Source organism: Bos grunniens, chromosome 3, assembly GCF_055505025.1.
Source record: "Bos grunniens cultivar Pamir isolate PY7600 chromosome 3, Bosgru_T2T1.0, whole genome shotgun sequence".
Taxonomy (NCBI): domain Eukaryota; kingdom Metazoa; phylum Chordata; class Mammalia; order Artiodactyla; family Bovidae; genus Bos; species Bos grunniens.
Window position 1 is genome coordinate 94,040,043 of NC_141167.1, and position 21,040 is coordinate 94,061,082.

Consider the following 21,040-nt stretch of genomic DNA (forward strand, 5'->3'; position numbering starts at 1 on the left):
AAATTTCTGGTTTTAATTTAGAAAGCCCAGTTGGAGATTCAGACTGTTAATCTGCAGGTTATCATCATGTTTTTCTGATATTCAATCAACTCTAGTGTTTTAGGCTGGAGAAGGCAATGGGACCCCACTCCAGTACTCTTGCTTGGAAAATCCCATGGATGGAGGAGCCTGGTAGGCTGCAATCCATGGGGTCGCTAAGAGTCAGACACGACTGAGCGACTTCACTTTCACTTTTCACTTTCATGCATTGGAGAAGGAAATGGCAGCCCACTCCAGTGTTCTTGCCTGGAGAATCCCAGGGTCGGGGGAGCCTGGTGGGCTGTCGTCTATGGGGTCGCACAGAGTCGGACACGACTGAAGTGACTTAGCATAGCAGTGTTTTAGGCAATTCCAATAGCATCCAGATTTCAAGCCTGGGGATGTTTGGGGCAACTGGCAAATTTTTATCACTCCTACTGAATCATAGCCTCAACTGATCGATCCCCGTGAGTACGGCAAATTCATCATTTCAGTCTGTATTGCGTTGTTGTAGAACTCTCCTATGTAAGTAGCACAGCGACAATAACAGCAACAACAACCCTGACATTTTCATTAGAGTTGGGCACTCAGGAATGAATCTGTTGAATTAAATGAATGTCCTATTATCTAAGCTCAGTGCCTCTTGGGACAGCATGTAAAATTGGACTCTTAGCAAGCAAAACACTCTACGATCTAAATTCAAACATAATTAATGACTAATTTCCCTCATATTTCATCTTTCTCTGCTGTAACCTCCTGAATTTTAGTCCTAATTCTATTCATATTCTTTTATTGCTAAGGTTTGAGACATGGAAATGGCCAACTCCTCCATATTAAATTTAGATCTATTTTAGTATACGCTTTCATCCACTTACAGATGGTTTTTGAATGATAGCTGTTGGTTTGGGAGGCCAGATGACAGAGATACGTCCATCTCACTGCTAATTCCGTTTTCTTTTTGCTTTTCCTCCCTTTGTCTTTTTGCTCCTTCCTCCCAGACGGCTGCCCTCAAAATCTGGATTCCTTGTGATCTGGTCACTCCCATCACATTCGCTGTGTTTATACCAACTTAATGTTGACAGAGGTATTTGCCTTTTGGCTATCTTTATTAAGGAATGTTGCTGTGCAATACTAACAGTAGTTATCCAGCATGAAGCCTTATGTAAAAGGAAAAATGTTCTTCAGATTAAAAAAAAAAAGACTCATTTTGGGTACATTTAGGCTGGTAAACATTAGGCTGGCAACACTGATTCCAAGGATTTGAAGCAACACTTAACACACCTGAAGTCTACTAGCTTGCAAAGCAAATTTTAGTAGTCTTCTGGGACATCAAATTACCAAAGAAGCAAAAGGCATGACACAGTGGTGAAGTGTAACAAAAGAAAGAAGATAATAATATCTGGATATATTTGCTTCAAGGCTTTCTGTAATTTACCAGATAAGTTACCTTTCTTCCTCACATCCCAACAAGTGTATATTTGATACACACAGTATTTTAAATATTATTTTAATTTTTTATTATTCAAAAAACCCCAGATGTTCATTACTTCTGAGTTATAAAAGGAAATACAGGTACTATATTAAATTATGGTAGAAAAGAACTTGAGAAAAAGAAAAATGAGTAAAGAATGGTCAGATGGGGAAAATATGCTCTCAAAATGGAACTCTTTGCTAAGAGCCACAGATGCAATACCTTGAGCCTCAGGAGAGCCTTAATTAGGCCAGCTCTTCCTTCAGCGCATGCTCAGAAGCTCTGGCACAGACTGTAAATTAGGGCAAGGAAATCCAGCAGGGGCCTTGGTGGGTTAATGCGGGGGAAGGGCAGGATCTTAAAGGGGCAATGGCCATTTAAACGAGCAATGCCTCTTGGCCCCACCATTTGTCTGAGGCCTCTAGACCTATCACCTCCGTCCTACTCCACCTTCTGTTTTCCCTACCTCAGTTAATACTACTACTTCCATTTCCCCAGTTATTGACTTCAAAAACATAAGAATCATTGCTGATTCCTCTCTTACGAGTCTGCAAAATGAATGACTATCAATTTTTGCAGATTTTACCATAAGTTTGACTTCATTTCTCAATCACTATTATCACTGGGTCCTGCCTGGGCTTTACTGCATGTGTGTTAAATGGCTTCAGTCGTGTCTGACTCATTGTGACCCCACGGACTGTAGCCCACAAGGCTCCTCTGTCCGTGTGATTCTCCAGGCAAGACTACTGGAGTGGGTTGCCATGCCCTCCTCCAGGAGATCTTCCCAATCCAGGAATCGATCCCACATCTCCTGTGTCTCCTGCATTGCAGGAAGATTCTTTACCGCTGAGCCACCAGGGAAGTCCCTGGGCCATTACTACAGTGTCTCCACTGGTGTTCTGTGCATTTTCCACTGCTGCCAAATCATCTTTTAAAAATCACACCACTCAACCTTAAAAAACACTTCAGTGGTGCCCATTACCTGTAGGAAAAGGTTAAATAAAGCTCTTTAGTACTGCATACCTGGTCTCTATCAACCCACAGACCTCATTTCTGACACTCCCTAGATTGTATCTTCTGTCCTCACAATAACCAATTGCTTTTAGCATATATGTTCCAATATAATGTGAATTAACACTGAATATATAGAAAAGTTTCTGACTCATTTAAAATATATAAAATTTAATTAAGATGAAATAACCCAATTTTTAGTTAACAATTTAATTTAGCTATGTATCATAAATATTGATTTATAATTTTTCATTCCCACACATCATAATCTCAAAGGAAAATTTCAAAAGTTAAAAATATGACTCTTGTACCTACATAGAATGAACCCTTGTCAATGATTTTAACTGATGAAAGAACAGGTAGGATGGTAAAGCTGGTTCCAAGAGCATTTGAAAAACTGGTTACTTCTAGGGGGGAAAAAAGATTGCTAGGTTAGATATAAAACAAGTTAATGTTTTACTCCTTGGAAGAAAAGTTATGACCAACTTAGATAGCATATTGAAAAGCAGAGACATTAGTTTGCCAACAAAGGTCTGTTTAGTCAAGGCTATGGTTTTTCCAGTGATCATGTATGGATGTGAGAGTTGGACTGTGAAGAAAGCTGAGCACTGAAGAATTTATGCTTTTGAACTATGGTGTTGGAGAAGATTCTTGAGAGTCCCTTGGACTGCAAGGAGATCCAACCAGTCCATTCTGAAGGAGATCACCCTGGGGATTTCTTTGGAGGGAATGATGCTAAAGCTGTAACTCCAATACTTTGGCCTCCTCATGTGGAGAGTTGACTCATTGGAAAAGACTCTGATGCTGGGAGGGATTGGGGGCAGGAGAAGGGGACGACAGAGGATAAGATGGCTGGATGGCATCACTAACTTGATGGATGTGAATCTGAGTGAACTCCAGAAGTTGGTGATGGACAGAGAGGCCTGGCGTGCTGCGATTCATGGGGTCGCAAAGAGTTGGACACGACTGAGCGACTGAACTGAACTGAACTGGACTGAATGTTTTACAGGGCAATGAAATAATAATTATTATCTTTCCTATTAGACATAATTATTTACATCTCTACCAAACAAAAATCTACAAATTTACATGTAACTGCACAGTATCTTGGAGAAGGAAATGGCAACCCACTCCAGTATTCTTGCCTGGTAAATCCCATGGACAGAGGAGCCTGGTGGGCTACAGTCCATAGGGTTACAGAGAGTCAAATTCATAGTAAATAGCCAGGTCAAATACAGGTAAATTTTCCTACTGAATTAAATAATTAAATAATTCTGGGGGTGGGCTTGTTGAATACTGCTTCATTACTACATTGAAAGGACATATAGTCCTCTTCTTGCTTTCTTATTATTTCTAAATGCAGGATAATTTTCCTTAACAATAGAAGGGTTTTTTTTTTTTTTTTTAATTTTAATTAAAACACAAACACTTCACATTAGTCTTCTTTATCAGTGTTTTGGCACCACAATAGTCACTTATTGAGTCACCTAACAAAGTTTTCCAAAATATAACATTTTATGTCTCCTATGTTTTCTCAGATAAAGCATTCTTGGAATCTCGGGTAGTTTAAAAAGAGAATAGATATATTAAGTAACTATCAACATGGTAGAACAGTAGTTCAGTTCTGTAGATGTTAAAATGTTGAGTAACTACTAAAATAATAACTGTGCAATCTGTAGCTCCCAAAAGTAGCAGAAAGAGAGAAGGATCATATAAAAACGTCTTTAAGACTCCAATAGATGGCCAGGAAGTAAAAAGAAAGAAGATGGTAAACATAAAACAGGAAATAGTAGAAATGACTCCAAATATATCATTCACAATAAATATACATTGATTTAATTTACCTGTTAAAAGACCAAGATTACAAAATTGTATAAACAAACAAATTTAAAAAGCTTTCCTTTAATAAACATGTCTAGAATATAACAAAACTGAAAATATGAGATAAATAAAGGGATTACAAGGAAAATAACAACAACAAAAACCTGACACAGCAATATTAACACTAAACAAAACAAAACTTAAGACAAAAAGCATTAAAAGTAAAAAGAGGTATTTTATCATGATTTAAGAGGAATGATTCAATTGGTACTTTTACAAACTTTCACAAATAAAAAGACAACTTGATAAAAACTCAAAAATGATAATCTCTAGGTCACAAGAAAATTCAAATGATTTCCAAGATTTCAGATCATCTTCATACACAAAGCACTTAAATTAGTAATCAACAATAAAAAGATAGTTAAAAAAGAGCAACAACCTTTAATTGGAAACTAAAGAAATATGAACTAACAAACAGCTCATTGGTTAGAGAGGGGACATTACAATGTCATGGAATATTTAAAACTAAAGACAATGTAAGCACCACCCGACAAAGTTATGGGATAGAGCAAAGTAGCACCGAGAGAGAAATGCATAAGTCTTATGTATAATTATTCCTATAAAAGGAAAATTGAAAGCAAAAAGCTAAACTTTCAAGTCACATAGGTAGTAAAAGAATTATAGACTAGCAAAAATAAGAAACAAAAATAATTCATATAACCCATAAAACAGAAAACAAAGACAAATTTTTAAAAAATCACAAAATAAAAACTGGTTCTTCAGAAAATAATACAGTAGACAAACTTCTAGCAAGACCCATAAGAAAAGGACAATAAAAAAGAGTAATAAAAAAACAAGGCATAAAAACAGCTAGAGCATAATTAAAAACCCTATGAAAACAAGATGAACAAGTTTATTCCAAAAACAATAGAAAAAGTGGATAAAACAGTAACACTTCTAGAATAAACTAAAAGTGATTCAAAAACAAAAGTCCAAAACATATGTGACAAAAATCTCTACGTATCTTTATCCATCTCTGTAATAAAGAGGCTCCCCCTGCAAAACAAGCCTAGATGGCTTGAAGTTTTACCAAACACCTGCAACTCATTTTATTAGGCTACGATAATCTTCCAGCCAAACCTAGACAAGAACAGTAACAAGAAAATTATAGGCCTATGTCACTCTCTTTATGTGTAAAATTCTAGGTAAAGCATTGCTAGTCACCTTTTCTGTTCAATATCGTATTGGGTGGCATGGCCTGCAGAGTGGAATACTATGCAGTTGTTAAAACCAACCTAGGGAGGTGGAGAAATGAGGGGACTTAAACCAGGTGACCGGTGTCTCTAGGTCCTGCTGCATTTTTCTCAATTGCCAGCCTTTCAAACTGCTGTTTATCCTTCAAACATTTTAGCAGCCATCACGTCCTGTCCCACAAATTAACCTTTCATATTTTTTACTTCGTGCCTATTTACATAACCAAATGTATCTCAGGCTTTTGCAAGAATTTGGTTACCTGTGGCCTGACCACATAGCAAGCAGGGAGCAGGAGGAAAGAAATGTTAAACAGCACTCTTCTCCGAAGGATCTAGAACCCATTTCCACTTCCTGTATTTAAACGATTTGTACAAAAGGACAAATTTTACCAGCGGGCACCGGGTCTCCCAACCGTCATTGCGCCCCACAGCCCCTGAAGCGGGGGGCGGGCAGGCCGTGGCTTAGACGAGGAGGCTGCCCTTCGCCTTATTTCTCCATCAGAGAGGATGCCTACACCGGAACCCACTTCCTCTTTTCTCTCATTTTAAGCCGCTTTAAGCTCCGTTTTAACCCACCCTCTCAGAAGGAAATCTTTAACAGAAAGCCTAGAGGCCCGGGGAACCCGGCATCCCGCCCCAGACTCGCCAGCTCACGCGGCCCTCGGCCCCGCCCGCGCCAACGCGCCGCCCGCGCGCCCCGCCCTGCCCGCGCTCTCTCGCCGCTCCTCTCTGGCTGGGCCAGGCGGATGCCTGGCGCACCGGGCCGGCCGGGGAGGGCCACGCCGGGCCGCGCCGGAGCGGGGGTAGCGGAGGGCGGGCCGGGGCCGCGGCCGGGCTCCAGCTGGGTGCGGGGCCGGGGCCGAACGCTCGGCCCGCCATGGAGGTGGAGGAGGCGTTCCAGACGGTGGGCGAGATGGGCATCTACCAGATGTACCTGTGCTTCCTGCTGGCCGTGCTGCTGCAGGTGAGTCTCCTGCAGCTCCCACCGCTGCCTCTTCCTGGCCACCCAGCTTGGGGCGAGGCATACCGCACCCCCCCCCCCCCCCCCGCCCAGCCCCGCGATTCCCCAAAGCCCGGCCCAGATGCCAAGGCTCTGCAAACCCCCAGGTGTGGCGAGCCTCCCCCGCCTCCACCTCCACCTCGCGCGAGGACGGCGTTGGGCTAGGCGCCACGCTTTGGCCTGCGCCAGGGAGAGCCAAGGTCGCTGGCCGGCCTGTCAAGCTTTGTCCCCGCCCAAGCCTCGGATCCTCGCCCCATAGGCGCCCTGCTCCCCTCACCTGGAGCAGGGAAGGAATGTGTGGAGAATGAATACTTTATCTGGGGAGCTGGTTAGTAAGAGATGCAAAATCCCCTTGTTAGCTGGAATACTCTGTGACTACGGAAAGGGAATTTCTAACCTGTGGCGCTGTCCCCTTGAAATCTTAAACAGAGAGGGCCCTGGTCACCCACTGACCAAAGGGCCCATCCGCTCTGGTGTCGACTTACTATCTTTTCCTTGACTTGAGGCGGCTTCCCTGGTGGCTCAGATGGTAAAGCGTCTGTCTGCAATGCAGGAGACCCGGGTTCGATCCCTGGGTTGGGAAGATTCCCTGGAAAAGGAAATGGCTAACCCACTCCAGTGTTCCTGCCTGGAAAATCCCATGGACGGTAGAGCCTGGTAGGCTACTGTCCATGGGGTCACAAAGAGTCGGACGCGACTGAGCGACTTCACTCACTCCTGTTCCAGGGGCTTTCAATGCTTCTGGTTTCTTTCTGGTTTAAGTTCTGCTGGGTCATTCTGCCCAGAGCCACTTTGGGCTTGACACTATTTTAAGTCCATAGTACCATCTACAATGGGTGGTGTAAAAGGGAATCAGTTCTTCGTGGTACAGAATTCTCCCAAACTGCCTGCACACCCCATCCTAGAAATGTGAGTTCTGTATGCTCAAGGTCACTACAAATACACTTTGCCATGCAAAAGTTACTCTTCCTTTTCTTTTTTAAATGGCCCTTTTGACATTAATCACTACTTTTATTCTAGTGGCATTTTATTCATAGATCCTTTTTAGTATCTACTATGAGTTGGCCATTTTAGTTTTTCCTTTATTCAGCATATAGTGAGTGCCCACTGTATGCTTAGCAGGGGCTGCAATGTTTATAAACCGAAATCTCTTTCCTGTGAAGTTTGCATTCTTGTGGCCTTGGGGTGAAGCAGTGTGTGCTAAGTTGCTTCAGTCGCGTCCCAGTCTTTGCGACCCCCATGAACTGTAGCCCGCCAGACACCTCTGTCCATGAGATTTTCCTGGCAAGAATACTGGAGTGGGTTCCCATGCCCTCCTCCAGGGCATCTTCCCTACCCAGAGATTGAACCCTCTTCTTTCATGTCTCCCACAGAAGGCAGGAAGTTAAATAATTACAATTAACCTGTGATGGTTAATTGAATTAGTTATTCTGAGGTAAGGGACAGGGTGGTCATGGATATAAGTACCAGTCCACCAGTTGCTTAAACCTTGCATAAGTCAACTGCTCAGCAGGAAGATTGGGAGGGTTAGAGGTGAGGATTGACTAAGTGATTCTCTTTTCCACTAAAAAGTTTGAAAGTTCAGTTGATTTCATCATCTGGCAGTAGAACCATCTAAATGATGCACTCATAGATTAGGTCAGTTCTTTCTCTAGCAAAACAAGTTCTCAGTTCACAAATATGCAATTTTCTGAAGTTCCTTTAAGTGTGTTGTTTTAGCTTTAAATGCAGTTTACTGTGGAGAAAAAGTGTTTGTGCTAAATCATAAAAGAGTATTTAATGCCAAAAACAGAATTGTAAGCATGATGCCTGATGGGTGCTTATTGGGTTGGCCAAAAAGCTTGTTCAGGTTTTTCATAACATCTTACGGGAAAACCCAGTATAATATTTTCTCTTTGAGAAAATTCTTTTCCTATTCTAACCAAGAATTTCAGGAACAGGAGTCCCTCTCTGAGTAACCTTACCTCCCCATCCCTGCACTCTACCTCCAATGTCATTATCTTCTCACCTGACTGGCCAGGTATTCAGTGACCTTGAATAACTTTGTCTTGAGTGGAGTGTGGCACTAAAAAGGCCACTATTCCTGTGTTCAGGACCTGTTAAATTTCCACCACTTACCTTTTTTGGGGGGATTCCCTGGTGGCTCAGACGGTAAAGAGTCTGCCTGCAATGCAGGAGACCTGGATTTGATCCCTGGGTCGAGAAGATCCCCTGGAGAACGAAATAGCAACCCACTCCAGTATTCTTGCCTGGAAAAACCCATAGACAGAGGAGCCTTGCAGGCCACAGTCCATGGGGGTTGCAGAGTCAGACACAACTGAGCAGCTTCACTTTAACCTTTTTTTTAATGGTTGACCCAGGTGGTTAGAGTTTAGTACCAGAGTGATCTAAGCCCATGACCGTTCATTGAACCCTACTTGTTATGTGGTCAGCATTCATCATAGAAGAACTAGCTCTTAGAGCATTAGGCATGAGTAACTGTTTATCTTGTGGGTATGGGCTGGGAAGGTACCTGGTAGCTGTGCTGATCCCAAAAGATATTAGATGCCCATCCAAGCAGAAGTGAATTATTCACAGCTGTTACCTGTTTGTGAGGACTTAACTACCCCATAGAGCTATATCATCCAAATGGTCCTAGGGTCACTCACAGCTATCCTGGATATGAGAATGGAGCTCCCCAGAGCCCATTCTACCAAGTCTACTTGGTAGACTTGATGATTTGGGCTAGGGGAGCTGGCCTGCAGAGTGTGAGAACTGGAGAGCCCCATAACACAGTTGTAATGTGATGCTTTCATCATTCATGTGGGGGTCGCTTTCTCTACCAAAGGAAAAAGCCATTTTTAGAGTTGATTGGCTTTAATGGAAGGAGGTTGATGGCTTGTCTGCTTTTAAAACTGAAGCCCTTGTCTTCCCAGTGCTCAGCGAGGGTACAGACCAATGGTTTAGCAGCCCTGCCCGAGACGGGGAGTCCTGCACATTAAGACTGCACATTGTGGACTGCCAGGGAGAGGGACTGTGGCGGAGGGGGGTGGGGACTGCCTCAGCAGGAGCCTTTTCTGTGTCTGTGGTTTGGTGATGACCAGCTTCATCCAAGAAACACCAAGCTAGAGGGACAAAGATGGAAACCTTACAGACCCTTTTGCATTTTCTTCTTTCTAGGATCATTAAAAAAAAAAACAACTCCCTGTACTTCAAACACATCCAAGTTACAACTGAGAGGACAAAACCAAATTATAAGCCACATCTAAAGGTCTTTAGGTTAACTGTTTTCTTAGATTGTAGATACCATCATGTAACTCCTCAAACATTTTCTCAATATCCAATTTCCTTTGGCTAGGAGACCTACCTTCCCTTGCTTTGCAAACACAATCTTTGGAATCCCCATAGTGGTCAACTATCTGATACATAGAGAATAAATGCAGGTTTTGTAGAGTTCTTATCATCATGATGGGATCACATGCCCTGATAATAAGGATGCTTGGTTTTAGTGTCTCCTGCCTTGCAGATGGAATCTTTACCCTCTGAACCATCGGGGAAGCCCACATTTTCATTAGCAGAAATCTAGAGGAGAAAAATTGCCTTCTGTGAAACTAGTCATGTTATAAACAAGCAATAAGATTTCTAATTTTTTAGTTAGAAAAATTCTTACCCACCCCCGAAATATACATACCCTCCTTTGTGTACGCTCAGTCGTGTCCAAGTCCTTGTGACCCCATAGACTGTAACACGCCAGGCTCCTCTGTGCACGGGATTTTCCCGGCAAGAGTACTTGAGTGGGTTGCCGTTTCCTACTCCAGGAGATCTTCCCACCCCAAGCTGCGTCTCTTACATCTCCTGTATTGGCAGCTGGATTCTTTACCACTGTGCCATGTAGGAAGCCTTGCCCTCCTTTGGGCAGGAGGTAAATATTTGTAATATTAATATATGAATAATTCTATTTATTACCATCTCTATTTTCTAGTCGTGATTCAAAATTGATGCTGTCATCACTGTTTTGTATTTGTGTTTGTGTGCGCTTATTTGCCAGACCGTTTGGAGGAAAGTTGGAATACAGATCTTTGCTTCTCGATCCCTTTGGACATAAAGTGGAAAAGGACCCTACTCCTTTGTTCCGAGTCAGAGATTTCAGCTCCCTCATTTTGCTCAGGATTATGAATCGTAGGTTGTGGTATAATTTGCACAGAATTTAAAACACCCATTAATTAACAGGAACATGTAACCTGTAATAAGCCTTCATTTCACCTGCAGAATTGAGATGCTGCTGTGAACCTCAGCTTGAGATACAGTACTCTGGTGTTTCGGAGTGCATTATTTTTATATAAACTCTTAATAACCTCAACAATACTTTTCAGCTCCTAAAACTGCCAGTATTTTCATATTGTTCATGCAATAAATATCTTTTCATGGTGCTTTAGAAAGTGGAATGATAGAACAGATATTTTGCAGAAGAGGAAACTATAATAGTCAACACATAAAAAGATGTCTACCTTCAGTGGTCATCTGGGACAGGCATATTAAAATAACTATGAAATATGATTTCACACTTATTAGGTTAGCAAACATTTAATAATCTAACAATACAAGCGTGATGAAAATGAGAAGTAGAAAGTATCCCACTTAGAGAACAATTTGGCACTGTCTAGTAAAATTACAACCAGCATTGGACTCCTTGGTGTATGTGTGATAATATCTCTTGAGCTTCTGCATAAGCAGATACGTGTAGGATGTTTATTACAGCACTATTTGTCATGATAAAAACTAGTAACCACCTAAATGGTTGGTGGTTCAGAGGGTAGAGCATCTGCCTGCAATGCATGAGACCCGGCTTCAGTCCCTCGGTTGGGAAGATCCCCTGGAGAAGGAAATGGCAACCCAGTCCAGTATTCTTGCCTGAAGAATCCCATGGACGGAGGAGCCTGGTAGGCTACGGGGGTTGCAAAGAATTGGACATGACTGAACGACTTCACTTTCTTTCTTTTCTTTCTAAATGATTCCCCAAAAGGAACTGGATAATTAAAATGTAATATAAATTTGATAGAATAAAACAGTTAACATGAACACACTAGGTCTACACACGGCCACATGGATGAATCTATTAAAACACAATGTGAAATGAAAAAAAAACAGTGTGATATATACAATGTGAAACATACTCTCATAACAAATTTTTAAAAATTAGGAAACAATACTTACGTGGCTTATGAACGTATATGAACAATGTAGAAGCATAAACATGAAGTAGATTGACACACAATTCCCTCCCTCTTGGGAAGGAAGGGAGGGGATGTGAGAAGGGATGGATACAAAGGAGATTTCCTCTGTATCTGTAATATTGTGTTGTTAGAATCTAAGACAAATATGATAAACTGCCACTAGTTTGTTGTGGTGGTGGGTTCATGAATCATTTTTATTTGTTCCACTTTTCTGTGTTAAAATTTTTTTTTTTAAATTAAAATGGTAAAAGAAGATCTGCATACCTTGGAGAGGATGCTACAATATGAGAATAACAATTCACTTTCATTGCTCTTCCTTTAACCCATTATGACTGTGAGTTGTGGTCATTTACTACTCAGGAGTGGGGCTTCCCCTGTGGCTCAGTGGTAAAAGAGTCTGCGTGCAGTGCAGGAGACCCGAGTTCGATCCCTGAGTCAGGAAGAACCTTTGGGGGAGGGCATGGCAACCCACTCCGGTATTCTTACCTAGAGAATCCCATGGACAGAGGAGCCTGGTGGGTTACAGTCCATAGGGTCACAACATAGTCTGATGTGACTAAAGCAACTGAGCAAAAAGTAAATACTCAGGAGGAAGAGTGGGTTTTGTTCGGGATGCTTTATTGAACTTTGTGTAGAACATTATCCCATCTCATGGCTCCTACCTGCTAGTATTTATCTTTATGTCCCTTCTCCCCAGGAGATTCATAGGAAGACTCCCTTTCCATGAGGTGTCACGGAGGTGGATAGCTTATGGTTCTAACCTCTCAACCGTAAGTGAGTGATACAGTCCACATCATAAGCCTTAGTGAAGACCTTATTGGACTGCAATCACTAAGACCGTCCCTTAGGCCCCAAGGAATTCTCACCACCACCTGGCGTTCAGCCATGATGAGAACCTGTGGCCTTAGAGCTTTTGTCAGGACTCCTAAGATGTGGGACCATCTACCAGAGATCTCTGCTTGTCTGAGCCAGTTTTATGCCACACTTACCCTCAAATTTAGTTCTGTCTGCCTTGAGACAATGGCTGAGAGCTTGGATGATAATCTGGGGAGCTTTGCCTGGTGTTCCTTCCATCAGTTTAGGTGAATGGGTGCCGGTAGGTCAAGGAGACCATAGTTACTCTTGTCCCCAGTATGATCTCAGGAAAACTGTTGTCTACAAACAGACACTGCCCCCTGGTGTAAAGCAGAGGAAGCTGCAGATTATCAGACCCTCCTGTTTCCATTTGGGGAGGATATGGAGATACCGGGAGGCCTCCAAAAGGTGTGAAAGTGAAAGTCGCTCAATCGTGTGTCCGACTCTTTGCTACTCCATGGACTATACAGTCCATGGCATTCTCCAGGCCAGAATACTGGAGTGGGCAGCCTTTCCCTTCTCCAGGGTATCTTCTCAATCCATGGATTGAACCCAGGTCTCCTGCATTACAGGAAGATTCTTTACCAGCTGAGACACAAGTGAAGCCCAAGAATACTGGAGTGGGTAGCCTGTCCCTTCTCCAGGGGAACTTCCCAAGGGAGCTCCTTAGAGCCTGGAGGGTCTCAAGAGCTAGGATGCGCCTTGGGAAGCAACTGACATCATTGTAGCACCCAAGCCCCCAGCAGCATGCTGGCCAGGGCTACTCGCAGCTGATTGATTACACGCCATGAGAGAAGGTGTTACACTCTAAGACAGCACAGAAAAGCATTTAAAATATGAAGCCAGGCAACGTGACTATGACAGTATAAACACTAGACTTGAAGGCTGTGACACCGCTGAGAGGTGGCTGAGTCAACTCATGCCGTCGACCCCTCAGTTTTCTTTGTGCTCTTGGAAATGGCTGGATCGTGAAAGTTTAATTCATTTGTTTTGCAAGGTCAGAATCTCTTAAAGTTGCCTTGCGCCTATCAATTAGTTGGCATTGTGTTAGTGTTGACTTTGGGATTGTCAGAATACTGGCTTGATTCATCCCCACAGCTAGAGGCGGCTGCCTTAGAAGAAGGAGCCGTCAAATCCAAAGACACACACAGCTCAGAAATCTCCTTTCTCATTTCCTTGACCAAACACTTAAACAGAAACTAACGTCTGCACTAATGGGAATTGTATGGGGCTCAACAAATAGTATATGGTGGCTGTAGAAAAAAGAGAAAATATAGGATAAAAATTATCAGAACTTCTGCCACCCAGAAGTAAAATATGCTCACCCTTTGGCATACAGATGAGCTTCCCAACTTTGTATTATATAAATATGTACATTTGTCTTTTGTGCAAAAGTTTTTATCTTGACCTGATTTTGTCTGTCAATAATATTGCAAATATCTTGCTGCACTCACAGATTAACAACTCCGTATTTTTTAATGGCTGCAGCATGGTGTCCCAATGTGTGGCCATATCATAATTTGCTTATTCAGTTCTCTTTTGTTGCAAATGTAGATTGGTTGGTTCCTCTTTTTCTGTATTCTGAAACTCATGACTTTTTGGTCATCCTTTGACTCAGGCCTTCACTTCTTCCAGTCAGTTTTATCACTCTTTTTAAGCCCAAATTTCTGATGTTTTGGTTCCTCTCATTTCCCCCAGATCTTCTTTGTCTCAGCTTGATGGATGAGATGGAGGTTACGAACGTAAACTTCATAAGCATCCTTTCCTTTAACTTCAGAATTAATTTTTTATTCTTGTCTATGTTTCTCCACAGTGTCCAAGAGGAAAACATACCTCTGCCTTCTTTTCAGGGATATCCTCTCACTTTTGTTCTTGATTCTATATTATTCTACATCAGCTCTTTCTTTCTTTTTTTTTTTTTTAGCATAGTATTATGTAGACTTTATTTTTTAGAGAAGCGTTCAGTTCAGTTCAGTCGCTCAGTCATGTCCGACTCTTTGCGACCCCATGAATCGCAGCACGCCAGGCCTCCCTGTCCATCACCAACTCCCGGAGTTCACTCAGACTCACGTCCATCAAGTCAGTGATGCCATCCAGCCATCTCATCCTCTGTCGTCCCCTGCTCCTCCTGCCCCCAATCCCTCCCAGCATCAGAGTCTTTTCCAATGAGTCAACTCTCCACATGAGGTGGCCAAAGTACTGGAGTTTCAGCTTTAGCATCATTCCTTCCAAAGAACACCCAGGACTGATCTCCTTTAGGATAGACTGGTTGGATCTCCTTGCAGTCCAAGGGACTCTCAAGAGTCTTCTCCAACACCACAGTTCAAAAGCATCAATTCTTCGGCACTCAGCTTTCTTCACAGTCCAGCTGTCACATCCGTACATGACCACTGGAAAAACCATAGCCTTGACTAGATGGACCTTTGTTGGCAAAGTAATGAGAAGTGTTAGGTTCACAGCAAAGTTGAGCAGAAGGTACGAAGGTTTCCCCTGTATCTCCAGGCAAGAATACTGGAGTGGGTTGCCATAGCTATTGCCTTCTCTAGGAGCCTTCCCAACCCAGGGTTTGAACTCAGGTCTCTTGTACTGCTGGCAGATTCTTTACAGTCTGAGCCACAGGGGAAGACCTGAACATATACAGCCTTCTCCATTGTCAACATCCCCCATCAGAATGGTACATTTGTTAAAACTGATGAAACTAAGCTGACACATCGTCACCCAGTGTCTCCAGTTTACATTAGGGTTCCCTCTTGGTGTTGTACATTCTATGAGCTTGGACAAATTTATAATGACAAGTATCTACTATTATAGTATCATATTTAGTCTTTCTACTGCCTTAAAAATCCTTTGCACTCTGCCTTCCATTTCTCCTTCCTAAGCCCTGGCAACCACCACATCATTTATTTCTGATCTTCCAGCTTTCCGCATTCTCTGACATCCCAAGGAATGGACTGCATGGTAGATTTAGGTGGTATATGGAAATGTTTTTAAATAGCATTAACGCATAAAATAAGAGGGGTACTTCCTTGTGAATCCTTGAATCCTTTTGTTTATTTAAGAAAAAAGTGCTAGCACTTCTCAAAACATTAGCAAATACCTCTTTTAACAAAGGGACTGAACCAGAATTAAGGAAGGTTCAGACTTTGTATAAAAACATTACCTAGTTAGGACTGAACAATATTATTCTGTTTTTATTGCATTTATTATTCATTTATTATTTATCATTCATTTATCATTGCAATTATTATTTCTTTTTTTTTTTTTGGCCATACCACGTGGCTTGCAGGATCTCAGTCTCCCATCGAATATTGAACCCAGGCCACAGCAGTAAAAGCCTAGGATCTTAGCCACTAGGCAACCTGGGAACTCCCCTATTACTCATTTTTTTAAAAAAAACTTTCAAAAATTATGAAACATTTCAAATGAAATACAGAGAATAATATCACAAACACACGTATACTTACTTCCAGGTTTAATAAATGCCTGTATTTTGCCATGTTTGTCTAAGGTTGTGTTGGTCATAGTTCAACCAGAGAAAGAGGAAACAGAACTCCTAGATAGAGATACATGTTTGTATATGTGTGTGTATCTGTGTTGTATATATGTATACGATTATATATGTGTCAGTGAATAATTTGTTCTGAGGATTTGACCTTATACCGTTGTGGGAGCTGATTTGGCAGTCTCTGTAAGGCTGTTGTCTCGGTGTTTGAAGCTGGAGCTTGACGTCTGCAGGGAAGGCAGCCTGGAGCCCATCAGAATTGATTGGAATCAGTGTCATTCTCACCGCCTGCAACCTTGATGAAGCAAATGGTATCATGGAGCTAAACACACGTCTGGCCCAGGAATCAGAGCAGCTGAAGGAGGGTCCAGGGGAGTATAGATCAGAAGCAGGTCCAAACGAGGCAGTGGCTGTGAGGAGCAAAAGCACTGACCCCAACCTTCTGAGCATGCTCCCTTGCTTTCACCCCTCCCGGCCAAAACTTGCCCCAAAATATCTCTTGTGTCCTACCTTAAATAAAAATACTCCAGCTAACACTTACATTGTAACAGGGTGTTTATAGTTACATCTGGATGATTATATTTGTATTGATATACAATTTTATTTCTCTGTAAGTTCACTTAAGTTAAAAAAATTTGAGTCAGTTTAAAAGCAGACCATTAAGTAAATAATAAAAAACAGAAATGGGCATGCAGCACTCTTGCAGCTGGGGTTACTCAGGTGACTGAGTTTGGCAAAAGCTGAGCCTGCCCTGTACTACTTCTTCAAAGAACACTAAGAATGTGTTCTTTATTTTCCTGGCTCTGACTGGACTTCTTTGGCTTAAGAATTCTTTCCCTGATTTTTAAAAAATAATTTTAATTTTAATTTTGGCTGTGCTGGGTCTTCACTGCTGCTCGGGCTCTTCTCTGGTTTCGGCACGTGGGCTCATTAGTTGTGGCTCCCCGGCTCTAGAGCACAGGCTCAGTAGTTGGGGCACTTGGTCTTAGCTGCTCTGAGGCATGTGGATCTTCTGGGATCAAGGATAGAACCTATGTCTCCTGCATTGGCAGGTGGATTCTCTGCCCCTGAGCCACCAGGGAATCCCCTTTCCTTGAGTTTTGTTTTGACTAAACCCCTCCCAGTCTTTCCCTGCCTAGCCCAGATGTCACAGTTGCAACCTTTCTCTTATTCCCTGAGTTAGAATTCACATCTGCTTTTTTTATGCTCTCATTAATTTCATTTCTACTCTGGCTAATAGAGCATTTGCTAAATGTGCCTTGTATTTATATTTTTGGGCATATTTGTTGCCCTTACCTGAATGTATGTGCTCAGAAGAAAACAACTGTTTCTTATTCATCATTGTGATCACCCGAGGCTCATGATACACTGTGTTGTGAAGTGTTGGTGCTCACTAAAATTTTTTTAAAAAGTAAACTATAGTAACAGAAGGCAGGTGGTCAGGTGGTGGCATTTCCATTTAATTTGGGAGATTGAGAGTGAAGCAGATGCATATCAAATATGTGTCCAAAATCTTAATTACTGGCTGGTCCCAAAATTACTGGTTTTTAACCCATTGTCATTTTCTGTGCCACATTATGCAAGGAATTCATTAACAAAATGTATCTTAGACTGTTAGACACACAGTAGTGTGTTGGTTTTCTTAAAAGGATATAGAAATACAAGTCAGGGTTTCTTCTCTTCAGAAGATGATCAATCATTAGCAAAGGAAAATGTAATTCTATCTATACTGTTAAATAATGATGCAAAATAATATTTTCCGAGTAAATAATGGAGAAGGCAATGGCAACCCACTCCAGTACTCTTGACTGGAAAATCCCATGGACAGAGGAGCCTGGTAGGCTGCAGTCCATGGGGTCGCACAGAGTCGGACACGACTGAGTGACTTCACTTTCACTTTTCACTTTAATGCCTTGGAGAAGAAAATGGCAACCCACTCTAGTGTTGTTGCCTGGAGAATCCCAGGGACGGGGGAGCGTGGTGGGCTGCTGTCTATGGGGTCACACAGAGTCAGACACGACTGAAGTGACTTAGCAGCAGCAGTAAGTAATAGAACCATTGAATGCTTTAGACATTAAAAAAGGAGGAGACATATATATACCTGTGGCTAATTCATGTTGATGTTTGGCAGAAAACAACACAATTCTGTAAAGCAATTATTCTTCAATTAAAAAATAAATTAATTAAAAAAGAGACATCACCGTGGTCCAGAGTGATTTGTTGAAACTTCAGAAGAAGAACTGAGCTCAAGCTAAACTTTGAAGGTTGGGTTTAGAGAGAAGCGGGAAGGTCATTTCAGGTGGGAAGACATAGCATTGGAGAAAGTATAGAAGAGGGCATACCCTAGACCCTTGCTACACAAGGTGTGGCCCAAGCCATCAACACTGACACCACCAGAGCTTGTTAGAAAAACAGAATCTCAGGTCCCATCCCAGCCTACAGAATCAGTCTCTGCAAGGTAGAGTTTGGGAGGCTCTGATAGGTGCTATTTGGATGGAGCTGTAAGATTTACTGTACATTGTTGGCTAAAGAAATATCCCCTTTGACCTTCAGAATAGGCTAGCTAGATATGAATGAATTAGATAAAGATGTACTGCCAGTGTCCAGTCTTACTAGAAGGAAACATGAAGTTTAGAAAAGTTTTGATTTGCTGGAAATTTACTAGAGCTGCAGTTCAGACTCAGGTGTACAGATTGCATATGCTTTTCACAGCACACCGTGAAAAGTCCTGTTTGGGGAATTCAACAGGCTAGTTCAGAAAGCTTGAATGTGGATAAGGTAGCAATTGTGCCAAGTGGTGGAGATTTGGATGCTAGGACATCTAGTATTTATCCATTAATATGATTTAACCAGAAGAGTTTCATGAGGACTGCATCGAGGAGACTGCTCTGGTGGCATTATGTAGATAAGAGTCAGGGAGGAAATGGGACTTAGAGACACCAGTTATTTAGAGCATAATTAAAATTTTTAAACACAAAAAATAGTGTCAATGGGACTTCCCTAGTGGTGTAGTGGTTGAGAATCTGCCTGCTAATGTAGGGGACACAGGTTCAACCCCTGGCCTGGGAGGACCCCATATTCCTCAGGGTAAACCGGCCCACCACAACTACTGAGCCCATGCTCTAGAGCCCATACTCTGCAACAAGAGAAGCCCCGGTAATGAGAAGCGCACATGCAGCAGTGAAGACCCAGTGCTGCCAAAAAGTAAAATAAATAAAAATAATTAAAATAGTATCAGGAAATTCCCTGGTGGTCCATTGTTTATGACTCTGTGCTTCTGTTTTGGTCCTTGGTTGGGGAACTAAGATCCCACAAAGCTGTGTGGTGTGACCAAAAAAAATATCAGTAATCACCCCACAGATATTTATTGAACACCTACTTTGTGCTGGGCCATGGGCATTTAGTGCTGCCTTCATGATGTGGTCATGCTCAAATAATGCTTTTGGTTGAGTCAATTAGATAACTGAGTACTAAGTGCGTAAAATATTAACAGTGATGACCATCATGAAGTCACCTTGTTTCCCCTCTCCCAACTTTTTCTCTGAAAAAAGTTCTGGCCCCAAAGTTAGGTGGCTCCCAGTCACATCCTGGTTTTGCCATTAGTGTGTTACATAATTGCCCTGTGGCTCATCTTTCCTACTTACAACATAAACATCACATTTACCATGACATCACAGCACAAGATATTGTGATGAGATAATTTATGGGAGACATTTTTCATTTCCTGAGCATGATAAAAGCTTATAATGCTGTTAATATAAAATTGCTTCTAAAACGTTCACTTTTTGAAACTTTTAAAATTTCAATCCCCCAGTGCCTCTTAGTCACTTTCTAATTATAATTATACTGAGAGGGAAACAACAATCCCGCCATCTGTGGCACTTGTTTTCCTTCCCTGGAGGTAGCACGAGTGAGGATAATGATTTATTTGAGATGTTGTTAGTCCCACTCCGAAGGAGAGTGGATGGTGGTTTTTCATCGTGGCTTTAAGGCCCATCTGCAGATGGGTGTGATTCTCTAGACAAGGCTATATGGTGAATGTGCACAGTGTCACAGCAGAGGGAAGACAGGAAAATGTCCTCGGTGGAAGAAGCAGGATGAGCACTCTGGGACGCCGTCACAGCTGAAGAAGGCAAACCGAGGAAAACCACTCTGTTCTTGTGTAGGTGGCACATCCCTCTGACCAGCTAAGGGCTAAACCATCTTTGACTTCATAGCACCATGTGTGCCATGTCTGTGGCTCTGGTGTAAAGGACCTAACAGTAATCTGTATGCAAAGTTTAAGCATCTCCACTTTTACCTAATCCCTGTATCCCTATCACCTTTCGTAGTTAGCATGCATCATGCAGTATCATAGTTACCAGGCTACTCGGTCTCTTTTATCTCTAGCAAAGCCAGGTGACCATCTGTGTCAAAGACAGAAAGGCTGATACCATGTTATATGTAAGTATAGTGCAGTGAAGCAAATGATGTGGGTTCCAAGAAGGGTCTAGATGGATCTTCAGGGGGTGAGCAGAAGCAGGAGGGGCTTCCGGAGGAACTGGAGGGAAGACAAGGACGTGGGGTGGAGGAGGTGGCACTGAGGGAAGAGCTGCAGGCTTCGACCCCTCTGGTGACAAAGCTGTGGCCCTGTGTGTTCCCTGAGGTGTATGTGTGCGCATGGGGGTAATGAGAACATTGCGGAGTGGTGGAAGGAGGGCAGAGAAAGTGAGAAAGGAGGAAGATTTAATCAACCTGCAGAATGATAAGAATGATACAGATAATACCAATTAGCTAGGTTTTACTGCTCCCTGTGTTATATTCCTGTGTTATGTATCAGCTCCACCTCTTTTGTTTTTTAACTCTTTTTCTACACATTGTAGTGTCTTCCAGGAATGATAGCCTCCACAGTGAAAT

The 21,040-nt window shown here is 42.3% G+C and overlaps 1 protein-coding gene across 8 annotated transcripts in view; it reads left to right on the forward strand.

Annotated features, from left to right (window-relative positions):
* The first annotated feature begins 3,308 nt into the window (after nucleotides 1-3,308).
* SLC22A15 (solute carrier family 22 member 15) overlaps nucleotides 3,309-21,040 on the forward strand; it is a 113,632-nt gene continuing 95,900 nt past the window's right edge. For all 8 annotated transcript variants that reach the window (XR_015160768.1, XR_015160769.1, XR_015160767.1 and 5 more), the window contains exon 1: nucleotides 3,309-6,538. Coding sequence is in view for 5 of the 8 variants with exons in the window: in XM_086392030.1 (XP_086248156.1) it covers nucleotides 6,452-6,538 (87 nt within the window). In the remaining 3 variants the exon portion in view is untranslated. The remainder of the gene's footprint in view (nucleotides 6,539-21,040) is intronic.